The sequence below is a fragment of the Dendrobates tinctorius genome, unplaced genomic scaffold, assembly GCF_039654945.1.
Source record: "Dendrobates tinctorius isolate UK_male_01 unplaced genomic scaffold, ASM3965494v1 ptg000155l, whole genome shotgun sequence".
Taxonomy (NCBI): domain Eukaryota; kingdom Metazoa; phylum Chordata; class Amphibia; order Anura; family Dendrobatidae; genus Dendrobates; species Dendrobates tinctorius.
In genome coordinates this window covers 3,135,119-3,160,768 of record NW_027361822.1, presented here as the reverse complement: position 1 = coordinate 3,160,768, position 25,650 = coordinate 3,135,119, and the positions used below count along the sequence as shown (strand labels likewise).

General features: G+C 42.8%; 3 protein-coding genes across 6 annotated transcripts in view; 2 read left to right on the top strand and 1 right to left on the bottom strand.

Moving 5' to 3' along the window:
* LOC141050945 (uncharacterized) overlaps nt 1-9,073 on the bottom strand; it is a 66,805-nt gene extending 57,732 nt beyond the window's left edge. The window contains exons 1-8 of the mRNA XM_073547665.1: nt 9,048-9,073; nt 8,394-8,520; nt 6,334-6,483; nt 6,025-6,204; nt 5,819-5,942; nt 5,638-5,735; nt 5,338-5,428; nt 148-1,034 (exon numbers count right to left, since the gene is read on the bottom strand). Coding sequence (XP_073403766.1) covers nt 148-1,034; nt 5,338-5,428; nt 5,638-5,735; nt 5,819-5,942; nt 6,025-6,204; nt 6,334-6,483; nt 8,394-8,520; nt 9,048-9,073 — 1,683 coding nt within the window. The remainder of the gene's footprint in view (nt 1-147; nt 1,035-5,337; nt 5,429-5,637; nt 5,736-5,818; nt 5,943-6,024; nt 6,205-6,333; nt 6,484-8,393; nt 8,521-9,047) is intronic.
* LOC141050962 (uncharacterized) overlaps nt 1-25,650 on the top strand; it is a 359,750-nt gene that overhangs the window by 151,519 nt on the left and 182,581 nt on the right. The gene's annotated exons all lie outside the window — the stretch shown is intronic.
* Nucleotides 7,575-25,650, top strand: part of LOC141050993 (uncharacterized) — a 117,278-nt gene continuing 99,202 nt past the window's right edge. The window contains exon 1 of the mRNA XM_073547770.1: nt 7,575-7,593. The gene's annotated coding sequence lies outside the window, so the exon portion shown is untranslated. The remainder of the gene's footprint in view (nt 7,594-25,650) is intronic.

Genomic DNA, 25,650 nt, shown 5'->3' with positions numbered 1-25,650 from the left:
AAAAACATGGCTTCTCCCCTGTGTAACTTATCAGATTTATAGCCAGGCTATAAATTAAAATCAATGAAAACATTTACAATGAAAACATTTGCCATACTCTCAACATGAGAATGGCTTCTCTCTTGTGTGAATACTCTCATGTCTAACAAGTTTTGATTTCTCTGTAAAATATTTTCCACATTCTGAACATGAAAATGGCTTCTCCCCTGTGTGAATTTTCTGATGTGTAGAAAGATTTGTTTTGTGATTAAAGCATTTCCCACATTCCAGACATGAAAATGGCTTCTCCCCTGTGTGAATTCTCTGATGTCTAACAAGAGTTGATTTCTCTGTAAAACATTTCTCACATTCTGAGCATGAAAATGGCTTCTCCCCTTTGTGAATTTTTTCATGTGTAACTAAAACTGATCTGTGTTTAAAACATTTCCCACATATTGAACATGAAAATGGCTTCTCCCCTGTATGAATTCTCTGATGTTTATCAAGATCAGATTTTGTAGAACAATATCTCCCACAGACTGAACATGAAAATAACTTTTCCCCCGTGTGAAATATCTGATGTGTAATAAGATGTGATTTCACTGTAAAACACTTCCCACATTCTGAACATGAAAATGGCTTTTCGCCTGTGTGAATTCTCAGGTGTGTAGCAAGATTTGTTCTTTGAGTAAAACATTTCCCACATTCTGAACATGAAAATGGCTTCTCCCCTGTGTGAATTCTTTGATGCTTAGAAAGGTCAGATTTTGTAGAACAACATTTCCCACATTCTGAACATGAAAACAGCTTCTTTCTTGTATGGTCACTTTCATGTTCACCATCCATTTTGCTAAACTTATTATGCTTAACAGTCTGTGATGAATCAGTGGATAGAACCTGCCCAAAAGGATTAGATGACAGATCTTTACTTTGAAGGGCTGTAGATAAATCTAGGATACTGGCGTGATCTTCATATATATCTGGGGGAATACCAAGATCATTTGCTTTAAAATTTGAATATATCAAATATTTCTCTGAGCTCAAGGTCCAGTGATCTGCAAACAAAATGAAAATGAAATATTTTGTTTTTATTTTTCAATAACATTTCCTTGAACGTATGTTAATTCTAACATATTATTAAATACAACTTAAAACTATAGATTATTTGAAATAAAATAAATTTTCAACTGTCTAGGACAGTGATGGCAACAGCAGACCTTCTATCACCACTTGAAATGGATCATGATTTGTTTTTTACATGACTCCTGCCTCATCCTCTGCTTAAATGACCATCTGCCTGACTTTTTTGCATAACATGTATCAATCTTTGATCATGACCTCCTCATAAACTAAAAAATGGCATCCGTGGGGTGTCTAGGACATTTCCTGCAGCGAATTCCAAATCCCTGTTAAGTTGTGACTATCAAAGATCCGTTAGCGCCACTGTCTGTTTTGGCCAGCATTGAACTCTTCAAAGTTTGTTTCACTTTACTTGCAGGCATAATCATAACAAGATAACTGACCAATACTATTAGGATGCACCGGCTGTAACCTGTGATGGATAAGGAACTTATTCTTTCAGGTGGAGCATGAAGAGGTCAGCTTTGGAAGTTTCCATGAATTCTGCAGATTTAGCACCAGTACACGCTATTGAACCCAAGAAAACTTTATCTGATCAATTACCGGGAGATTACAGAAACATGTGGTTCTTTTCCAATATTTTAAGCTTCAACCTCTGCTCTGAACACCAAGCAAGACCATGCCCACTTCTGTCATGAGATGCGATAAGCAACTTGTCCGAGCTGATGGCACTTTCCCTATGCCTGAGAGCAGAGCCGGACTGGCCATTGGGCAAATGCTAAATGGTCCAGTTTATTTTTCCCTACCCTTGTTTCCAGTACCATAACTTTTTTCTGTTGAGATAGCTTTACCATGACTCGTATTTTTCTGGAACAAGTTGTAGTTTTGTATGTCAGTATTAATTTTACCATATAATTTACTGAAATACATGAAAAAAAATTCCAAGCAATAATGGAAAAAATTCTGCCATTGTTGGAGGGGGTTTATTTTTACTACTTTATTTTTAAAAGCATGACCAATACGCATGGGTGTCTAATGTATGGTCTTTAAGGGTTTTTTTGTGATATATTCTTATCTAATATATAAAGCTCAATGTGTGTGTGTATGTATGTCCGGGATTGGTATCCGCACCGTCGCAGCTACAGCCACAAAATTTGTCACAGTCACACGTCTGGACCCCGAGAGCGTCATAGACTATGTTGTGAGGCAAAATTTTAACCCCGCGCGTTCCAATTCACCAAACAATTTTGCCCCTATCTACATAATGGGAAAAAAGTGTATGTATGTATTGGCATCTGCACCGTCGCAGCTACAGCCACAAAATTTTGCACAGTCACATGTCTGGACCCCGAGAGCGTCATAGGCTATGTTGTGAGGTGAAATTTTAACCCCGCGCGTTCCAATTCACCAAACAATTTTGCCACTATCTACATAATGGGGAAAAAGTGAAAGGAAAAGTGTTGGAGGCAAATTGACAGCTGCCAGATGTGAACAAGGAGGACTTAAAGAATGAGAGCGATGGCGCCAAACAGTATATACCGTACAGTTGCTAAGGTGGGGCCCTGACATGGGATACTCACCACACACGGGGATATGAACACACACAAAATGCGCCACACACTACCACGTGCTTCAACACATATACCACCCTCAGCACACATTTCACACACATACACCAACCTCGCCACATAAAAGTCGAAACACAAAAGTCGCCACTCAAAACTCGCCACACTGTCCCAGAGCTGTTTAAAAGATGAAAAATGAGCTGTGATTGGTTGCTATCAGCAACAGTTTTCCTTGTAGACAGTTGTGGTAACTGAGGCCTATTATTCTTATCATTTCTATGGTGTTATCGTCATTCTGTAAAGCTGGAAATAACTCAAATTATTACCGTGCCAACACAGACCACCCTCTGACACAGACTGCAGGGGGAGCCCAGTATCACACAGGATAGGATTAGATACACGGCTCAGCAGTCAGTATCACACAGGACAGGATTAGACAAATGGCTCAGCAGTCAGTATCACACAGGATAGGATTAGATACACGGCTCAGCAGTCAGTATCACACAGGATAGGATTAGATACACGGCTCAGCAGTCAGTATCACACAGGACAGAATTAGATACACAGCTCAGCAGTCAGTATCACACAGGACAGGATTAGACACATGGCTCAGCAGTCAGTATCACACAGGATAGGATTATACACATGGCTCAGCAGTCAGTATCACACAGTATAGGATTAGATACACAGCTCAGCAGGCAGTATCACACAGGAGAGGATTAGACAAATGGCTCAGCAGTCAGTATCACACAGGATAGGATTAGATACACGGCTCAGCAGTCAGTATCACACAGGACAGTATTAGATACACAGCTTAGCAGTCAGTATCACACAGGAAAGGATTAGACACATGGCTCAGCAGTCAGTATCACACAGGATAGGATTAGACACATGGCTCAGCAGTCAGTATCACACAGTATAGGATTAGATACACAGCTCAGCAGTCAGTATCACACAGGATAGGATTAGAAACACAGTTCAGCAGTCAGTATCACACAGGATAGGAATAGATACTCGGCTCAGCAGACAGTATCACACAGGATAGGATTAGATACGCAGCTCAGCACACTGTATCACACAGAATAGTATTATATACACAGCTCAGCAGACAGTATCACACAGGACAGGATTAGACACATGGCTCAGCAGTCAGTATCACGCAGGATAGGATTAGATACACAGTTCAGCAGTCAGTATCACACAGGATAGGAATAGATACACGGCTCAGCAGACAGTATCACACAGGATAGGATTAGATACGCAGCTCAGCATACAGTATTACACAGGATAGGATTAGATACACGGCTCAGCAGTCAGTATCACACAGGATAGGATTAGATACACGGCTCAGCAGTCAGTATCACACAGGATAGGAATAGATACACGGCTCAGCAGACAGTATCACACAGGATAGGATTAGATACACGGCTCAGCAGTCAGTATCACACAGGATAGGAATAGATACACGGCTCAGCAGTCAGTATCACACAGGATAGGATTAGATACACGGCTCAGCAGACAGTATCACACAGGATAGGATTAGATACGCAGCTCAGCACACTGTATCACACAGAATAGTATATACACAGCTCAGCAGACAGTATCACACAGGACAGGATTAGACACATGGCTCAGCAGTCAGTATCACACAGGATAGGATTAGATACACAGTTCAGCAGTCAGTATCACACAGGATAGGAATAGATACACGGCTCAGCAGACAGTATCACACAGGATAGGATTAGATACGCAGCTCAGCATACAGTATTACACAGGATAGGATTAGATACACGGCTCAGCAGTCAGTATCACACAGGATAGGAATAGATACACGGCTCAGCAGACAGTATCACACAGGATAGGATTAGATACACGGCTCAGCAGTCAGTATCACACAGGATAGGAATAGATACACGGCTCAGCAGTCAGTATCACACAGGATAGGATTAGATACACGGCTCAGCAGACAGTATCACACAGGATAGGATTAGATACACGGCTCAGCAGTCAGTATCACACAGGATAGGATTAGATACACAGTTCAGCAGTCAGTATCACACAGGATAGGAATAGATACATGGCTCAGCAGACAGTATCACACAGGATAGGATTAGATACGCAGCTCAGAAAGACAGTATCACGCAGAATAGGATTAGATACACGGCTCAGCAGTCAGTATCACACAGGATAGGATTAGATGCACGGTTTTTATGTGCAATATAATCATTATAATTTGTTATAACTAACCACAGATGGTTAATATGCCCAGGCAACGCCAGGCTCTTCAGCTAGTTATTAATATTTTGCGAAGCGCTGATGCTCCTCGTCCCATGCTGGCCATGTGCTCCATCAGTCTCCATGCTTCATCTTCCAGCTAAACACATGATTGTTTCTACCTATCACTACTGACTAATGCATCTCTGCTGTAAACGGAGATGTGACTGTAGCTATTACCTGTCTATATGGTCAAGAATGTTTATGTATTTTTCTGTGTGAAAAAGAGCCATTTTGATTTCAGCCATTGATAGTTGCAGCTAATATGCATTAATAAAAAGAACATTGTAAAACAGCGTGTTTTGTTCAAAATCGCTAAATCTTTTTGTCAGTAAAATCCACAAAAAAAATCTTTGCATACATAAAGATTAAAAAATAATTACAAGTCAGTGACTGAGTAGCATCTGTGACTTCTCTGCATTTAGTGGTCACTACTCACCTGGGCAGTTATCTGTGGGAATCTCCTCATTACACCGCTCATCACCCCTCACATATGTCTCTGTAGTATTAATATGGGGCAGATCTTCACCCTGAAAAAAATACTGTAAAAGTCACAGACAGGTGGAGAAGTCACATCTATGATCAGCTCTAATCCTGTCATCTCCACCGTTCTCATTACACAAGAATAAAACCTATAATGCTGGTGGATAAAGGTGGATAAAACAAGACTGAGCACAAGACCTTCACAGTCTTCTACTCATCATTAGGGGAGATCTCATGACACCTTCTCTCCATCTACCTGATGATCCTGAGGAACATCGGGATCTTCTTGTTTACAGTCCTGTGGAAGAAGAGGACGGGGACATCTCTCTGGTGTTGTCGTCTTAATGGATAGAACTGGAGGAAACACATACAGGGACTGAATTCATTCTTTACATACAGATAATTATAGACCGTGTGTATGTAGTCCTGTCTATTACCTGGTGATGTGAGGGGCTGGGGAACCTCCATCATGACGTCCTTGTATAGATCTTTGTGTCCTTCAATATACATCCACTCCTCCATGGAGAAATAGACGGTGACATCCTGACACCTTATAAGAACCTGACACATACAATGATACCGTCATCCCCCAATCCCTCCATAGCGTTACTGTATAATGTCCCAGCATTCTCAGCAGTGTCACCTCTCCAGTCAGCAGCTCAATCATCTTGTAGGTGAGTTCTAGGATCTTCTGGTCATTGATGTCCTCATGTACCAGGGGGTGAGGTGGAGGCCCCGTGATTGGGCTCAGGGGTCTTCCCCATCCCTCAGACACAGGGGCCTGACAGCGATCACTAGAGGTCTTCTTCACTACTGTGTAGTCCTGGTTATGGAGAGACACATTAATAAATCTCACTACAGACATTTCGAGACTCCTCACCTCTCCAGTTCTGTCCATCTGTTATTCCCATAGATAAGAATGAAGTAATGTGACGTCATCAGAATCTCTCACCTCTCCAGTAAGCCGGAAGAGGATCTCTAGGGTGAGATGTAATATCCTCTCCGCTATCTTGTCCCTGTCCCTATCCATCCTTGTAGGGTCAATTAGGACAATTCTCTTGAACAGAAGATCTCCACTGAGAGGATCCGATATTGTAGGGACCTAAATGGGGAGAAGATGGCAATGTAACTTCATAAAGATGCCATGAAAGAAATCTCCAAAGCTTCACTTGATCACTACATCCAGTCATTGGTCTCATCAACACAATACAATTTTAGCCTGATGACAATCAGGTCTACCTGTCTGGTCCAAAGGTCACCTCTTTGCTGTCCAGAATCCCAGAGTGTCTATCAGCCATATTCTCCTTATTCTCATCACACTTCCTTAAACTCAATGTAGACAAAACTGAACTCATCATGTTTCCCCAATCTAATCTATCCCCCTACCCAATTTATCACAATAAATGACATCACACTTTTCTCTGTATGGCAAGTCCGCTGCCTATGAGTAACCCTCGACTCTGCCTTGGCCTTCAAAATGCACATCCAAACTGTCCTTTCCTCAATTCTCAATCTACTAAAATGTTAAGGGATGCCCTCATCATCATCTTCAGCCTCGTCTACTGCAATATCCTCCTCTGTGGCTTTCCTGCTAACACTCTCACACCTCTCCAATCTGTACTTAACTCTGCTGCCCAACTACTAATCCACTTTTGTCCTCGCTACTCCTCTGCTTCTCCCCTTCACTGGCTCCCAATTCCCCAATGTATCCAGTTCAAACTACTAACAATGACCTACAACGCGTTCTATTATCTGTCTCCCTCATATATCTTTGAACTAATCTCCCAATATCTTCACACTTGTAATTCAAACATCTCCTTCTCTTCTTCACACTTATATGTTCCTCACAAAATCATCTCCAAGTCTTCTCCCAAGTATCACCCCATTATCTGGAGTTCTGTGCCCATCACAGGGTTAACGCGATAGTGTAGAGCCAGAAGACTAAAGCGTCTGTTTGCTCCTACTCTGGGGCTGAGAAGATGCATTTCTCTTTTATTTTAAATGTGTTTATTTCTTCTGGCAGAACAGGGGTTAATCGGCCATGTTGGAAATCCCTGTGCTCAGTTAGCCACTCCTTTCCCCTTTATAATCTGGGCTCTGTTACTAATCCTCATCAAAGCTAACATTTGCTGCATGGCTAACGGCGGGAGAGGAGTTCATATGAGGAGAGTTGGAGGAGTTATTAGTGACTGTTGCTTAGTTTTCATGCATGGTAATTCCTTATCCTTCTGTTTTTGTTTTCTTTCACACCCCAGTGCATTCCTCTGCTACATGTGAGTGAATATTTTGTACACCTGGAGTTTTCTGTTAACCCTTGTCCGTGTTGCCTTGTTTGTTGGATTAGTGTACTGCGATGCACAGTAGTGCCCCCTCTTCCCTGCTTGGCAGAGAACAGACAGAGGGCTGACATTGGAGATAAAGCAAGGGTGGAGGCCCCGGCATCTTCACCATCTAAAGTATCACGGGGAGCAGGGCGAGCTAGGGCTCCCCCTAGTGTTAGGGACAGGGGAGGAGCCCTTGGTCCTGGGTCAACTGACAGCTGTGTTGTGACAGCACCACTGATGGAACATTCAGACAGAACCTAAAAACCCATCTCTTCAAGAAAGTTACAGCCTGCTATGACCCCGCTACCACCTCACCTGACACAACCCCCCGACATACTGTCTCCTTCCCCACCATCCTGTAGAATGTAAGCCCGCAAGGGCAGGGTCCTCTCCCTTCTGTATCAGTCTGTCATTGCTAGCTTGTATGCTGTCATTTATATTTTGTGTGGAACCTCCCCGTCTCCAGCACTATGGAATCAATGGTGCTCTAAAAATATGTAAGAATAACATATAGTAACATACACAGATTTATCACAGAATATCTCCAACCCGACACCGATAACAGAGCAAATCTAAAGAGAAATCTCATGTATCTCGGAATGGAGCAGCACAAATGTACCTAATCAGGCTCAGCACTGAGGGGGTTAATGTCCCCTGCCCCCAGTAATGGGGAGTCTCCAGCACCTACCTCCACCTGAAGCCGCACTCCACATATGTGGCTGCTCTGTGCGCACAGGACCTGGGATGAGGTCACAGGAGGGGAGGAGTCAGGGGTCACATGATCAGGGGCCTCAGTGTATATGTGGAGTGCGGCTCTGCAGGTGGAGGTAGGTGCTGGAGATTCCCCATTACAGGGTGCATTAACCCCCTCAGTGCTGCGGTCCCATTCCTTGAGACAGAATGTGTTCCCGTCTGTGTCGCTATATCAGGGTCTCTGTCTGTATTGGATTACAGTGGAATCATAAATAATTTCCTTCTCTTCTATTGCAGTTTTTTTAGGGAGTTGCATTTTTATTTTTTAACCTTTTTCAATGTATATTTTTTATTGCTTTTCAATGTAATATACACAAGTAGAAACATGCCAATAACTACCGTGTGGCAGTATAGCAGGTCCTTATGAGGCATGGGAGGCCAGTGGTGATGGGCGTCAGGCTGGACGCGGTTTCCGCCGCTTGTCTTGTCACAGAGCAGGACCTGCTATACTACCACACGGCAACTAATATAACTACAGAGACGCTGGTAACAAGCCTTCTTTTCAACGTCACAGGTTCTTCCTACAACTATTCTGAATTCATATACGATACTAGGGAGCCGGACAGCTCACCTACAAGTTCTCCATTACAGTAGGATCTCACGCTTGCTCCCCATTTCTCCACAATACTTTTAAGCAGTCGGACTGATGAAGGCCATGTAGGCCGAAACGTTTTGCAGATTGCATAATAAAATTTTCTTCTATGGACCCTTAAGTTGAGTGCCAAGTTACTTTTCACTATTGAGCTTTGGTTTGGGTAACCTACTTGTGCACCCTGCAGTAGTGCCACGCTATATTCTACACGACTTTATTAAAAATAAGACTAAACACAGTTTTACTTTTTTTATTTAAAAACAACTAACACAGCTATACTCACCTAACGCCTAATCCATCAAAGCCTTTGTTCTCCTGTAATAAAACTAAAATTAAAAACAAAATTATCCCTCACCTGTCCGTCTTTCTGTCCCATGCCACTATCCATGTCTGGCACCGTTCATGTTTTCAACCTGAACAGTTCCAAGATGCGACCGTCCAGGCTGAGAACCACTGGTGACTGAAGTGCTGCAAGTGCAGCGACAGTGACCAGCGGTGACATCATCAAGGTTACCTCTGGTCACTGAGGCTGCGTTCCCTGCTGGGCTGAACTGACGGACCTTGATGAGTTCCCCGCTAGCACCGTGAGGAAAAACTCTCAGTGCTAGCAGGGATCAGTGGAAACGGTGTTATGACAAGTAAACCTGTCTCACTCAATTTCATCAGTGCACCTTCTGTTCAAGCAAAATGTTCATCTTCCAAGTGGAATTATAAAATTGAAAATTGTGAATTGTTGGCTTCTTGAAGATGCTAAATATATAGTCATTGTTATCACTGACCACAAAAACCTCACTTACATAGAATCAGTCAAGAAACTAAACCCTAGGCAAGTTAGATGGGTTTTATTTTCCAGGACGTCCCCCTGACAGCACCATGGAGGATGTCGTTCTTCTCCTTGCAGGGACAGGAAAAGGTTAAAAGGTCCCACTCCACCCACTTTCCCTCAGTGTTTTTCCTGTCCCTGCATGGAGGGACACATGAGAGTAGCACTGCGCAGCTTACCGGAGGGCTCAGGGGGATTGTACTGCTGGTCCAAGATCCTTCCCCCTGTCAAGTGGCCCAGGGCCGAAACGCCCTCCTTGGGAGTCCCTCTGCCCCAGAGACCAGGAGCGGACGGGCTCCTGGGTAGAGCTGCTCCTCCCGGTGGGAGGCTCTCGGCTCAGGTGCCATCTTCCCTTTCTAGGGGGCGCCCAGGAGACTTGCCTTCCACTGCAGGAGGAAGTGGCAAGGAATGAACGAAGGAGGCGAACGTCAGAGGCCTGCAAGGTCAATGCCTGGGGGCTCACCACGCCCCACAAAGGGAGCTTGGAAGCAGCAGCAAAGAAGGGCAGTATCACTTCCAGTGACGTCGGCGCCCAGCATCGGCGTGTGTTCCAGGAGGGGGAACGCGGAAGCGGCCGACAGAGCTAGTCAGAGCCAGTGGGGGCAGCCAGGGAGAACGTCACTTCCAGTGACGGCAGCACCGGGTCCCGGCGTGCGTTCCAAGGTGGAACGCAAAGGAAATCTCTGAGATGCACAAAGGGAGATAAAGGAGCAGCTTGCATTTCAGTCTGAGAACGCAAGTGCTGCTTTACAGCACAGTGGCAGAGGGGATACCCAAGGACAACATGGAGGACAGAAGCAAGGACGCAGGGGTAAGTGCGCACAGCACAGAACTACACCCTGACACTCAGATACACAACTTGTCCTTATCTCCCAGTCCTGACTATCCCCATTCTGTGCTATCTAGGATAAGGGTACCCCGCCAGCACCTCTACCTGTGACAAAAAAGCCAGGCAAGGCCTTGGCAAAGTCCATCCGCTGTCCCATATGCCACAAAGTTACCGGACGCTTACACCAAATCCCTCTGCGGCCCGTGTACATCCAGAGTGGTGAGGGACGAACAGCCTTCTCTCCTGTCCGAGATGAGAACCCTGATCCGTGAAGAGGTGCAGGCATCTCTGTCCACCGCTACACAGCGGCAGCCCCCTAGTCCAGGCGCAAGTCGTAAGAGACCTAGGTGGGAGTCGGAACAGGGCGAACTGGAACCGGACTCGGAAGAGGAATCGGACATACAGGGTTCAGACCAGGAAGAGGGCGAGCTACTGTTAGAAAACCAAGAACAGGGCAGAAGGGACCTGTTCCCAGTCGAGGATACCAAGGAGCTCGTACAGGCTGTAAGAAACACCATGCAGATCGAAGAGCTCCCTCGGCCACAAACCAGACAGGACTTAATGTTTGGGGGTCTTTCATCTCAGCAGCAGACGGCGTTCCCAAAAAGTGACCATATTTGGGCGATGATACAACAGGAATGGAAGGAGGTGGAACGTAGACTGGTGATGACCAAGGAGTTCAGGACTTGCCTGCCATTCAATCCAGAGGACATCAGGGCATGGGAAGAAATTCCAAAGATCGATGTTCCGGTCACTAAGGTCGCAAAGAAAACGTCCATTCTGTTTGAGGACTCGTCAAGCATGAGAGACCCCATGGACCAGAAAGCGGACATCCTCCTGGGACGAACGTGGGAGTTATCGTTGGGTTTTACCCTGATAAAAACTAATATAGCAGCTACCTCAGTTGCCAGATCCATGTTCCTGTGGATGGGACAATTGGAGGAACACCTAGTCAACAAGACCCCTAGGGCAGAGATATTGGCCTCTCTACCCCTTATGAAGTCCGCCACCGCCATCCTAGCTGACACGTCGGCCGAGTCGGTGAGATTTGCGGCCAGGAATAGCTGCGCCATCCCCTTTTCAGGGTCCAGAGTATTCGGCCAAGCCCTAGATGACATCTTAGAGTTTGCTTCAGATAGTAAGAAGGAATTCCCGGAAGAAAAACCCAAGAGATTTCTGCCCTTTCAGAGAAGAGCGCCCCCTTGTAAACAACCTGAATTTAGAGATCAGGGAAGATCCAGTAGAGGAACCTACAGTTAGGTCCATATATATTTGGACAGAGACAACATTTTTCTAATTTTGGTTCTAGACATTACCAAAATGAATTTTAAACAAAACAATTCAGATGCAATTGAAGTTCAGACTTTCAGATTTCATTTGAGGGCATCCACATTAAAATTGGATGAAGGGTTTAGGAGTTTCAGCTCCTTAACATGTGCCACCCTGTTTTTAAAGGGACCAAAAGCCCAAGTTGCAGCCCTGCAGATCTGCTCTAACAAAGCTCCCGCTCGTTCGGCCCAAGATACTTAAAGGGCCTTGGTAGAATTAGCTTTTATCCCTTCTGGGCAGTCTACCCCTGAAGATGAATAGGCCTTAGTGATTACCGTAGTAATCCACCATGCGATGGATGGTTTGGAGGCTTTTCTGCCCCGGTTCTTACCCCCGAACAGAATAAACAGGTTAGGGTCTTTCCTCCAGGTATGAGTGGCCTCCAGGTAGTCAATTACTGCCTGTCTAACGTCCAGAGAGTGCAAAGCCCTCTCTTTTACATTTGATGGGTTCTCACAAAATGATGGTAGCACAATTTCCTGGTTACGATTTTGGCCGGATGCTACTTTGGGAATGAAGGCTGGATCTAGTTTTAATATTATATGGTCCTCCCGAATCTGTAGATACGGGTCTCTTGTGGACAGGGCCTGAATCTCCCCCACTCTTTTAGCTGTGGTAATGGTCACTAGAAATGCCGTCTTCCAAGTCCGTACTGAGATGGGCATATCCCCCTCCAGAGAATAGGGTTCTTTACAAAGGGCCATGAGGACCAAATTAAGGTCCCAGGGAGGAGACTTGTCTCTGCAACAGTCTTGAGTGGGCCTGAGCCCACCTCACACATGGGATGCATGCCGTCATCACGCCTAGGACCTGCATGGCTGACCTTATGGTAACCCGGTGACTTAAAAGTTTTGCGACTCTCCTCCTTATCAATTCCTGTTTCTCCCTTGGCAAGAAAGATGTTCTGCAAGTGGAATCTAGGAGCCCTCCTAGGAATATCTTCCGAGTTTCTGGTGTCAGATGTGACTTCTTTCGGTTCACCACCCAGCCCAGGAATTCCATTACCGAAATGGTCCGATCTCTGTGTCGGGAGAGGGTTTCTGGAGATTGGGCTAGTAGAAAGTTGACCAGGTACGATACGATCATAATTCCCTGGTTTCTTAAGTAGGCTACCACTTCCGCAACCAGCTTCGTAAAGATCCTAGGGGCCAAGGCCAGGCCAAATGGGAGGCATCGGAACTGGAGGTGGCAGGTATGGTCCGGTAGACTTATGGTGAATCTCAGAAGCTCCTGTGAGGCCAGATGGATTGGGACCTGGTAATAAGCACTCTTCAGATCGAGAGTGCACATCACCGAATCCCTGTCTATCAGATTGACCGTCGACCTTATCGACTCCATCCAGAATCATTTGTATGTGACCCATGCATTCAATGGTTTCAAATTTATTATCATCCGAGCCTCCCCCGCGCGTTTCACACATGGTAATCAAAAACTACCCACCTGGATTCATACTGTGTATGTGAAGACCGCCGCCTCACACTCCAACGCGCGTTTCACACGTGGTTTCTTCACTCCCTGAAGAAACCACATGTGAAACGCGCGTTGGGGTGTGAGGCGGTGGTGTTCACATACACAGTATGAATCCAGGTGGGTAGTTTTTGATTAACCCTATACCTTCATGGCCTAGTTATTTCATGTTGAAAATGCACTATGCACTTTATGGTTTTTTTATATTAATCATGAAAATTTGGCCATATAATAACGAATGGATTTCTGGTAGCAGTGGGATAATTGATTATATGAAATAATGCACTGCATGGTATATTAAATTGAAAATTGTATATTTTTTATCTGCACTTGAAAAATCCTCCTTTTTTGTGGATTGAAACCTTATATATTGTCTACTCTGTATATTGATCTGCTTCCTCTGTAGGAATTTTTTATCATTTTAATTTGGAATCATGTTGGTGTCTTTTTGACTTAATAAAAATCATATATTTTATAATAATTTAATTTTGGAATTTTTCTTAAGTAGAATTTTTTGGCATTATGTTTAGGGTGTCTACTTAAAATTTAATGTAAAAATTTAGGGTTAATATCATGCAAATCTCCTTTGTTTGGAATAAACCTTCAGTTTAGAGTTGATAAATCCACCATCTCTCAAATTGTGAGGTGCACATATAACGTGATCTGGCAGAAGTTGCAGCCCATCGTGATGCCTTCCCCAACCGAGGAGACTTGGCTGCAGGTCGCAGCAGGCTTTCAGTCTGTGGTCAATTTCCCAAACTGCATAGGTGACGTTGATGAAAAACATGTAGGGGTTCAGCAGCCACCACGATCAGGATCCCGCTTCTTTACTTACAACAAAAGATCAAAATAACAGGTCCTTGCATGTAACAATAGCCCATCAAATGAGGGCGGCACTTCTATAGACTACTAAACCACATCATTCTTTGTGCATCCTATTGACTGTATAAGTGTACAAAAAAAATTAATTGAAGCGAATAAAAAAAGGTTTATATTAAAACATTGAAATTGTTATTAATTCATTAAAAATAAAAGTTCAGGAACAACGGTAACTGGAAAAACGGAGGTTACTTTATAAGGTCCTCATCATATTATTTATATGGCAAAAAAACACCAATACATCATAATACACCTTGATTTGACTGCCGTAAAGATATTTCTGTAGAAATATATTAATAATGACGTAAGCAAAAAAACAGATAAAGTGCTTAGTGCCAAAAATCGATATGTGCAAAAAAAGCATCAAAATATAGTGCCACTGTAATTTATCAATTGGCCACAAGGTGGTGCTATTGCATAACATCAAGCTAATAGAGAAAAATCAAGTTGTTTTTTATATTGCCAGAGAAAAGAAGTGAACACTCCTGCAAATGGCATTTACACAGTAATCACCTTCTCAATCCATCAATAACAATGAAGAATGGAGTTGTGCATAGAAATTAGGGCATAGACTGTGCCAATAAGGCATATATGTGCCAGCATATGAAAACAACCCAAATGAAAACAGATAATAATAATAATAATCCGTTGATATGTAATTAACCCCTTTCTGACATTTGACGTACTATCCCGTCCATGTGCCTTGGACCCTTTTGTCCATGGATGGGATAGTACATCATAGCGACCAGCTGCGCTCACGGGGCAAGCGCAGCTGATCGCGGCCGGGTGTCAGCTGATTATCACAGCTGACACCCGACACTATGTGCCAGGAGCAGTCACAAACCGCTCCTGGCACATTAACCCCTAGAACACTATCGGGGCATAGGGAAGAATAGCGCGAGGAGGGGGCTCCCTGCGTGCTTCCCTGAGCCCCTCGGAACAACGCGTTGTGCTCGTGCTATTCCGAGGGCCTCCTTCCCGTAGGTCCCCGAATCCAAGATGGCCACGGGGGCCTTCCGCGTCCTGCAGGTAGGTGGCTTTCTCAGTGCCTGCTGAGAGCAGGCGCTGAGATGCCTCCTACACTGCCTGTCAGATCGCTGATCTGACACACTGGGACAAAGTAATAAAGTTAAAAAAAAAGAAAAAAGTGTAAAAATAATTTTTTAAAAATTCCTAAATAAATTAAAAAAAAATATATATTCCCTAACAAATTATTTTTTTGTAAATAAAAAACAACAAAAGTACTCATATTTAGTATCGCCGCATCCGTAACGACCCGTCCTATAAAACTGTCTGTATTGTAAGGGTTCCAATGGATTGTAATAAATAAGAAAATGCTCACACAAGAATTGAATTTACCAAATTGATTTACTTAACAAGTGATAAGATCAAATAATAAACAGTATAAACCATAAATATACACGTGAATTAAACATACATTACATTATTCAGGTAGAATTCAGGTCCATCTCTTTCTCATCTCCGTGTCCTCGTCTGGTCCGATCATCTGCCCTCTCTGTCTCTCTCTGTGTCTCTCTGCTAATCAGTCCCCTTTTTTATATCCCCCAAAAGCATCCAAATGTGTCTTAGTTAAAAAGCTTTGATCTATCCTTGAATGCTAATGAGAAAGTCCCCTGAAACCAAATAGATGAGAATTCACCAGATAACATCCTTGGGAACGTTTGCACAACCAATCTAATCCTTTGTTGGTAGATAAGTGTAAACCAGTTATTTTCTCTGCTTGGGCAATTTGACCATCTGGTTGAACAAGTCAGTTACCTTCTAGGAAGGTTCAAAGAGATGAGAATATATATATATTTATAGTAGATTGTAACCGTATCAATAGTTGGTATTAATTAATTGGAGTGTTGAAACCATTGAGAATAACTCATAATATACATTCCACCCCTTGGTTTCAATCACTTTAATTAATTAACCTGCCACTAAACTATACCATTTATCATTATTTGCATTGCTCCTATATATATTTATGTATTTGCTACCAATAGAAAACCGTTTTGGTAAAAAAAACAACATCCTGGGCTTAAAACGGAAAAAATCAAAACAAAAACAACATTGGACCAGCAGGTGCTGAGATATCAAATGTCTGTAGAAATCTTCTTTCTTCAGATCTTCTTGACCGCAATTTTTAAATGGGTCTCTATTGCAGGGAAGCACGGGGATTATTATGCCCTCATCACTTTGGGGTGACTTCACTACTTTCCCTGGTTAGCAAAAGAACAGACTCTAAAGAGCAATCTGCCCTTCATGACATTAACCCCTCATTTCTCCAAAGCAATGGGTGAGGGGAGTGCAGGTGTCCATGGCTGAGCATAAGAGTACCTTTATCTTCTATTGCTGCCGCTGTTCAGGGCCTTATTCACCCTGGTGACGGTTCAGCATCATCTGGGCTCAGTCTCAGCGCTCAATTGGACATCTTCAGTCTACACACAAGACACAGCCTGCACTGAGGGAAAGTGAAATTCACAATCATACTTGAAAGTTCCAAAGTCTTGGCAGAGCTAACTCAGTCCAAAGCAACAGTCCAAAATAACTCAGTCCATGATATATTCACAGTCCAAGATAGAATAACTTGCTCAATATAACTCAGTCCTGGTGGCTTGTTTTCCACCCCTTGATCAAATGGATCAAACAAAATTACAGTAGGTTTGTTGGTCCAAATTAATTGTGCCCAGAATGACCTTTGAAATTTCTACTCTAGATAATAACTACTACATAAAATATATCATATGTGTATGGACTTATACACTGAAATAAATCATAATATAAAAATATCAGATACCAGTTATCAAACACATCAAATTCATGTCAATCACATTTGCATGATAACGATGATCATAATTACCAGTACAATCGTGTTCATGGAGATCACAAAATAATGTTACTACTAATCAGAATCATTACAATTACATGTTAAGGAAAACAGAACCCAAACCAATTTGCTATTAACCCAATTATAGCAAATTATTATTTTTACATAATAATATACACATTACATTAATACACACACTCTGGCTTCACCTAATGCATTCATTCAGTAAGCAGGAGAGATTCTCATTTACATTTAGACAAACACACACTTTGGGTAACCACACATTTGCATTGCATGACTCAGGTGTAGGTAAACAAAGCTATATCAAGAACAAAAGACTGACATTAACAAACTAGCATTCATTGAAATCATTTAACATATATGTTCTTCAAAAATTTGCACGGGAGCTCCCAAAAAATAAAAAATGTTAAAACTCAAAAATAAGGCTGGTTTCACATTTGCGTTTTTTTCGCGGTAATTTAGCGCTAAATAGCGCATGCGTTTTTTTTCCTATACTTTGCATGGGATGCGCTTATGTGCGCATACACATGCGTTTGTACGCGTTTTACCGCGCATGCGGTTTTTTTGCGGTATGCGCTCGGGCGCACAAAATGCAACTTGTTGCATTTTTTGTGCGTCCGATTTGCCTCAAAAATACGCATGCGCGCGCAATGCGTTTTTTTACAGCAAGACACCCATTATAAGTCTATGGTGAGCATATGTGCGCATTGGCATGCTTATGTATGCGTTTTTTTGCACATGCGTTTTTTTTTTTACCATTAGTTTAGACAATGGAATTTAGGGGTTTGGGTAAAGTTAGGGTTAGTTAAGGGGGTTTAGGGTTAGGGTCAGGGTTAGGGTTAGGGTCAGGGTTAAGTATGGTTTGGTTAAGGGTTAGGGTTAGGGTTAGGGTCAGGGTTAGGGTCAGGGTTAGGGTTAAGTATGGTTTGGTTAAGGGTTAGGGTCAGGGTTAGGGTTAGGGTCAGGGTTAGGGTTAGGGTTAAGGTTAAGTATGGTTTGGTTAAGGGTTAGGGTCAGGGTTAGGGTTAAGTATGGTTTGGTTAAGGGTTAGGGTTAGGGTCAGGGTTAGGGTTAGGGTTAGGGTCAGGGTTAGGGTCAGGGTTAGGGTTAAGGTTAAGTATGGTTTGGTTAAGTGTTAGGGTCAGGGTTAGGGTTAAGTATGGTTTGGTTAAGGGTTAGGGTCAGGGTTAGGGTTAGGGTTAGGGTCAGGGTTAGGGTTAGGGTTAAGGTTAAGTATGGTTTGGTTAAGGGTTAGGGTCAGGGTTAGGGTTAAGTATGGTTTGGTTAAGGGTTAGGGTTAGGGTCAGGGTTAGGGTTAGGGTTAGGGTCAGGGTTAGGGTTAGGGTCAGGGTTAGGGTCAGGGTTAAGGTTAAGTATGGTTTGGTTAAGGGTTAGGGTCAGGGTTAGGGTTAAGTATGGTTTGGTTAAGGGTTAGGGTTAGGGTCAGGGTTAGGGTTAGGGTCAGGGTTAGGGTTAGGGTCAGGGTCAGGGTTAGGGTTAGGGTTAAGGTTAAGTATGGTTTGGTTAAGGGTTAGGGTCAGGGTTAGGGTTAAGTATGGTTTGGTTAAGGGTTAGGGTTAGGGTTAGGGTCAGGGTTAGGGTTAGGGTCAGGGTTAGGGTTAGGGTCAGGGTTAGGGTTAGGGTTAGGGTCAGGGTTAGGGTTAAGTATGGTTTGGTTAAGGGTTAGGGTTAGGGTCAGGGTTAGGGTTAGGGTCAGGGTTAGGGTTAGTAAAGTCATGGTTTGGGTTAGTGTGAGTGGCCACCTAATGTTGGAAAAAAACGCAAACGCGGTAAAAACGCACTAAAAACGCATACAAATGCTTAAAAACGCTGCGTTTTTTTCATGCATGCTCATAAAAATGCTTGAAAAAAACGCAGCAGTTGTATGCTTTTGTATGCGTTTTTCAATGCGTTTTTTTGCGGGAAAAACGCGCTGCAAAAAAAAGCAAGTGTGAAACAGGCCTAAGTCATAAAATATCATCTTTTTTTTTTTCCAAAATCATTTTTATTAAATTTTCAAGTTTTTCATACAGTTGAACATTTCTGTAAACTTACATATTATCTCACAAATAAAGGTAGTATATGATCGAATCCCCATAATAACAAAATCCCCAAAATAATGAAGAGATTAAAATCATGTTTACGCGCAGCCCAGGTCCCCCCTCCTCATTTCAGGCATGTGTTCATTCACATAGTTTCAGACCTTCAGATTCCACAACGTTCCCCCTATGCTCTCGAGTAAATACCAGTTCGAGCGTATATATGGGTTCATTACCTCTATCCTTTCGTCTTTTGTCATTTTGTTCTCAATAAACCTCCTCCATTTTCCCATGAATTTAGCTGTTTCCCTGTTTTTGTTTGTTATCGCCTGTCTTTTATCAATGTCCAATGCTTTTTTAAGGCCCAGTATCATATCTTTTTCGTCTGGGAGTGTCTGCGTTAGCCAGTTCCTCAGGATCAATCGTTTGGCCAGTAATGCTATAACATGAAATAATTTAGGAACAGGCTCTTCCCTCCCTCTATTTCCCGTATGGTGCAGTATCCAACATATGGGTTCAAGTTTCACCTTAGCCCCACAAATTTCCTCGGTGAGCCTCTGTACCATCGCCCAAAAATTCTGTGTATACTGACAGTGCCACATCCCATGGATCATGTCAGTTCTCTCTTTCTGACATTTAGGGCATTTCTCTCTTCTGTTTGAGCAATTTGCTGAAGGAGGAATGTTAAAACCAAGCACTAGGCCGTGCATAATTCGAAAGTGGCTGTCTCTCCATTTCTCGGAGATGATGTGTTTCCTTACTCTTCCCCAGCCCTCCAAGACACATTCCATCACGTCCTCTGAGTGTAATTCTCGAGTCCAACAGCTAAACATTTTGTCTGACCCTGATGGTAACAGGATTTCCCTTACATAACTATATATTTTTGAGATATTCACTTCTTGTATGTCCCATTTGGTCATTGTGTCAAATTCGTTAGTCCCTATTTCTTTGGTCACCTCCTGAAGTTTTCCCATAATGTGAAATTTCACTTGGCTATATTGGAGGATTTGAGACTCTTTGAGACTGAATTTCTCTATTACCTCTGCCCCCTTCAACCACCTGCCTTCCGTCTCATGTAACAGGTCACCCACGTTTCTCACCCCCTTCCTCTTCCATTCCTCGAACAAAGCATTCTCACGTCCTAACTTGAAATCTGTGTGTGCCCATATGTTCAGGTGTTTAGAAATTGACCAAGACAATTTGAATTTCTTCCTCACCGCCTTCCAGGTCATGAGAGTGTCTCTAAAAATCAATGAGTGTTTAACTTCGCTCGGCACCCCACTCAAGGAAGCGTGCAGTAGCGAAACTTTATCCCACGGTTTGCACAGTTGGGATTCCAGAGCGTTATCTGAATACCTCGATGTGCCCTTTATCCAATCAATTATATGGCGTGTCAGACAAGCCAAATTATAACCACGCACATTGGGTAGACCTACCCCCCCTCTATCTTTATGACCCATCAATATTCTGGCGCGTAGTCTCGGCTTTTTGCCCCCCCAAATAAACTTTGAGAAACCCCTGTTAATTCTGTTACAATCTACATGTTTGATCAGAAGGGGTATGGTTTGCATGGGATATAACAGTCTGGCAAAACTCACCATTTTCAAGAGATGGCATCTCCCCAAGAATGACAGCGGTAGCCCTTTCCACCTCTCCAATTCTTTTTCAATTTTGTCTATGAGGGGTCTATAATTCAGCGCATATACCTGACCTGGGGATCTCCCAATTTGTATGCCCAAATACTTTAGTGAGGATTTCATTATCGGGATCCCTACCAAGTTATCTCTTCCCTGACTTTCTTTCCCTTGCCTTAACATCAATATTTCACATTTTGCCCTGTTTAATTTAAATCCAGAGAAAGCCCCGAATTTTTCGATTTCCCCTAATAGGCGTGGCAAATCTCTTTTTGGGTTATTCATGTATTGGATAATATCATCAGCGAAAAGCGCATACTTAACTATCATTGATCCTACTCTAATCCCCTCATGTGAATCTTGCGAGTTAAGGAACCTAGAGAGGGGTTCTATCGCTAGGTTAAATAACAATGGCGATAAAGGGCATCCCTGACGGGTTCCTTTATACAATTTGAAAGCGTCAGACAAAAATCCCGGTGTATATACTTTGGCTTTGGGGTTTTTGTACAAGGTCGTTAAAAAGTCTCTGAATGGACCCACCATTCCCATTTTGTCCAGTACCATACCCAGCCACGGCCACCTCACATTGTCAAATGCTTTTTCTGCATCCAATGTGACCATGGCTGGGCCGGCACGTGGATCTAATTTCCTAGCTCTAATTGCGTCTAGGATCAGTAGAGTTTTTCTCACGTTCGTGACTGCCGATCGACCTTTGATAAAACCCGTCTGGTGATTTGTAATTATTTTTGGTAACAGCATCGCTAAGCGATCAGCAAGTATCTTAGATAATATCTTGATATCCTGGTTAATCAGTGATATTGGCCGGTATCCTGAGGGTGAATCTTTATCTTTATCCCCTTTTGGGAGCGGTTTAATATAAGCCGTATTCATGTCCTCTGACAAGCTTTCCCCTTTCAATATGTTGTTAAACATTCGTGTCAGGGTGGGTGTTACCTGCGATCTAAGTTCTTTATAGAATTCCCCATTCATCCCATCCGGGCCGGGGGCTTTATGCGCTCCCAAGTGTCTTATTGAGGACTGTACCTCATCCTCTTTGATGTCCATATTTAGAAAGCATTTGTCTTCCTCTGTAAGTGGGGTCAATGTTATTTTCTCTAGCCATTCCCTCCCCCCCGTGAGATTGTCAGATTCATCTTTGTATAACTTTGCAAAGTATGTACCCAAAATCCCATTAATGTCTTTGGGATTAGTTACCATATCCCCTTTTTTCCCCTTTAAAGCTGTTATTAGAGTTTGTGCGCGTATGCCTCTCGCTAGATTAGCCAGGAGTTTGCCAGATTTATCACCATACCTGTTCAATTCCACTTCTCTTTGCCCCCATACCAATTGCTCCCTCCTCTCCGCCCATTCCTCATATTTATTTTTGGCCTCTACCCATTTCTGTTTGTTAGAATCGTTTGGACAAGTTTTAAAAGCTGTGTACCTAGTCCTTACCTCATTACTCGCTAATACATATTGCTCCCTGATCTTCCTCTTCAGCCTTAACGTGTAGGCTATGATCCTTCCCCGTATTACCGCTTTCCCTGCTTCCCAGAATAATTTTGCGTTCTGTTTATGTTCGGTATTTAACAACGCATATTCTGTCCACCATTCCTTGAGTTGTTTTCTAAAGTCTCCATCTTTTAGTAAAAAGGAGGGGAAGCGCCATAAAAAATCCTGCCCCCTCTGAAATTTTTCTGACAATTCTATCGCTACTGGGCTGTGGTCTGATATGACCATATCTTCTATGGTCACCCGCCGTATCCTTTGTATCATGTTGTCGGACCCCAATATCAAATCTATTCTAGACCACGAATTTTGAGCGTGTGAATAATGGGTATATTCTCTCTCCTGCGGATGTAACACTCTCCAAATGTCTTTGATGTGTAGGTGCGAAGTCATATCTTCCAGATAATTCCTACCTGTTCCCTGTTGTTCCCCAGTATTACCCTCTCTACATGATGATCTTTTTCTATCTTCTCCCTCTCTCATAACCTGATTGAAGTCGCCTCCTAATATCACATTGGGCTCTGCATCCCTCAGGATTCTGTTTTGTAACTCTGTAAAAAAATCTTTTTGAGATATATTAGGTGCATAAACATTGTATAAGCTGAATTTTTCCTCGCATACCTCGATGAGGAGATGTAAAAGTCTCCCTTCCTCATCCCCTTCTTTTTGTATTATTCAATGAGCAAGTGATTTGTTTATTAGGATCATTACTCCCCCCTTTCTAGTTGAGGTCCCCGAACTGAACACTGCGCCTACCCACATCTTATGCATCCTAAATGCTTCGCTCTCCCCCAAATGTGTTTCCTGAAGCAGGGCTATATCCGCCTTCAGTCAAAATATCATCTTATATTAGGTAGATGGACTCCTTTTTCACTACTGCAGAAATGAACTATTTTACTGTGCACTGTATTTACATGTTAATTAAATGGCCAAGGTTTCTTCTTTTAACAAAAGGTTAATTATACCCCCCACCCCCAATCCAACATGTAGTGGACTGAAAAGAGAAAAAAAAACCAATTACTTTAAAAAACAAGAATGCTAAACACAGTATAATTAAAATTCAGAAAATGAGCTCATAAAAAATAAAAATATACCAAGTAAAAATAAAAATACCACGTTGATTTTTTTCTTTGGCTGTGATATCCATGACAAATACACAAAGCACCTACAGTGGCAAAGACAACACTTAGTACACATAAGTCATCTATTATCTTGTCAACCCCCCAGTATATTATCAGTCACCTAACTTTAGTTCAGTCTTAAGTTCATTGTCTGTACTGTCACTCCCTCTTTTCCTTGTATGTTTCTCTCACAATGGCTCCCACATATAGAATCATCTTATATCTGTTGTGGTCTTTTGCCTTTTAAAACATCAAGGTGTATTACAAACCCTCAGGTGAGGAATGCACATTTATGCATCACCAAGACCAAACCCAATTCATCACATATCAGCCAGCGCATATGTCACAGTATGCTCACAGGAGTATTTCTCTTCATATATCAGCCAGTGCATACGTCACAGTATGCTCACAGGAGTATTTCTCATCATATATCAGCCAGCGCATACTTCATAGTATGCTCACAGGAGTATTTCTCATCATATATCAGCCAGTGCATACGTCACAGTATGCTCACAGGAGTATTTCTCTTCATATATCAGCCAGCGCATACTTCATAGTATGCTCACAGGAATATTTCTCTAAGAAACTCTAAAATGAAAACAAACATCATTAGACATCAAAAAAATGTCAAAACTGTTCAAACAACAATTTTCAGGGATGTTCCACAACTTTTTTCGAAAATCTGCATTTAAAATTAGTCCATGAGGGAATCTTGGCTGGGGGTGTAGTATGCCATGGTATTGGAAGAGTGCAAGGGCGGTTACAGTGGGGGCTTTGCATGGCTCCATCAGGTGTCCCACCTCTATCTTTCCAACCCCCTATCTCATTTGGCGCCACCCTCTTGGGTCTGGCGAATTGCAATTTACTTCTCCTCCTCAGATCTTGCCATCTTCTCAACAGGTCACTCGTAGAGATCCCATCTATCTCCTGGAATAGAACTCCACTAGCTATCAGGTCACAAAACAACTCCTTCCTGCTCTTTCTAATTTGTCTGTCATCTTCTTTTCTCCTTTCTTGATCTGCTCTCTCTACTGTACTATTTTTTGACACTTTTGCTCTCTCTAGAGCAGATAGCTGGGAGATTAAGTTGCATGCTGTGTAGACATTAATGGAATTTCCCATAAGTTCACTGAACATAGTGAACAATGGGGCTTTGTAAGCAGCTGGGGCACCTTCTATGAACTTATTCTTCATCAATACTGTCAATATTGCAGCATCTGGTCCCTTCCAATCCTCAACAACAGCAAAGTGATCATTCAGATCTGGCACAGGATTGCGAGTTATGCCACCTATACCTGCGATTTCTCTCAGTCTCTGAACTCCATCTGCAAAAGTCTCCCATCATGTCTGTGGTATTAATTCCATGGGAGAGTCATACACTTGTGCCACAGAATCCCTAACCAAATGCAGCAAAGAGAAATTCTCTGCAGTGTCCCTTGCACGTCTCATTTTTAGACGCACCATAGGATCAATACAAATACTACAAAGTCCTACTGCCTCAAGACAGTTCAAGATTATAGTATCGGCTCCCTGATCCCATAATCTTAGAATCCATGCTAACAAAGGTTCTCCTGCTTGCTGCCTGTACCTGGTAGCTATTTCTGTTAATTCTCCTGCTGTATAATTCCTAGTTTCCTCGGTCATTGAAGCTTCTGCTCCTGTAGCTGCGTTTCCTGCATCCATCCTATCTCCACTACGCTGTGTGACTTCTCTCCTAGTTTTAGTAGTCACAATCGTTCTGGCTTGCTTTTCTTCCTCATCTGTCTCACAGCCATCCCATTCTAGCAAATCTGACCATTTCTCACGTGCAATCATGGTTCTAATCTGTGCAGTACAAATATCTGACACTGTCTGCTGTCTCCTCCTGCGCCTATTCTTATTCACATTTTTCATTACATAAGCTTCAAAATTCCTTTGCATTTTGTCATGCTGTTTCATTTGGTCTCTCAAGGCTGATTGCAAGCTAATCCTTTGCTCTATAGCTGTATGCAGCTCTAAATGCAAATTATCTATCTGTTCCTGTAAGCTTTGAGACACTTACACACAGATCCATCCAATGGCTGCTGCAGCTTTCTGCTCTTTTGCATCATACCTTGAGAGATCAAATTTGGCAGCC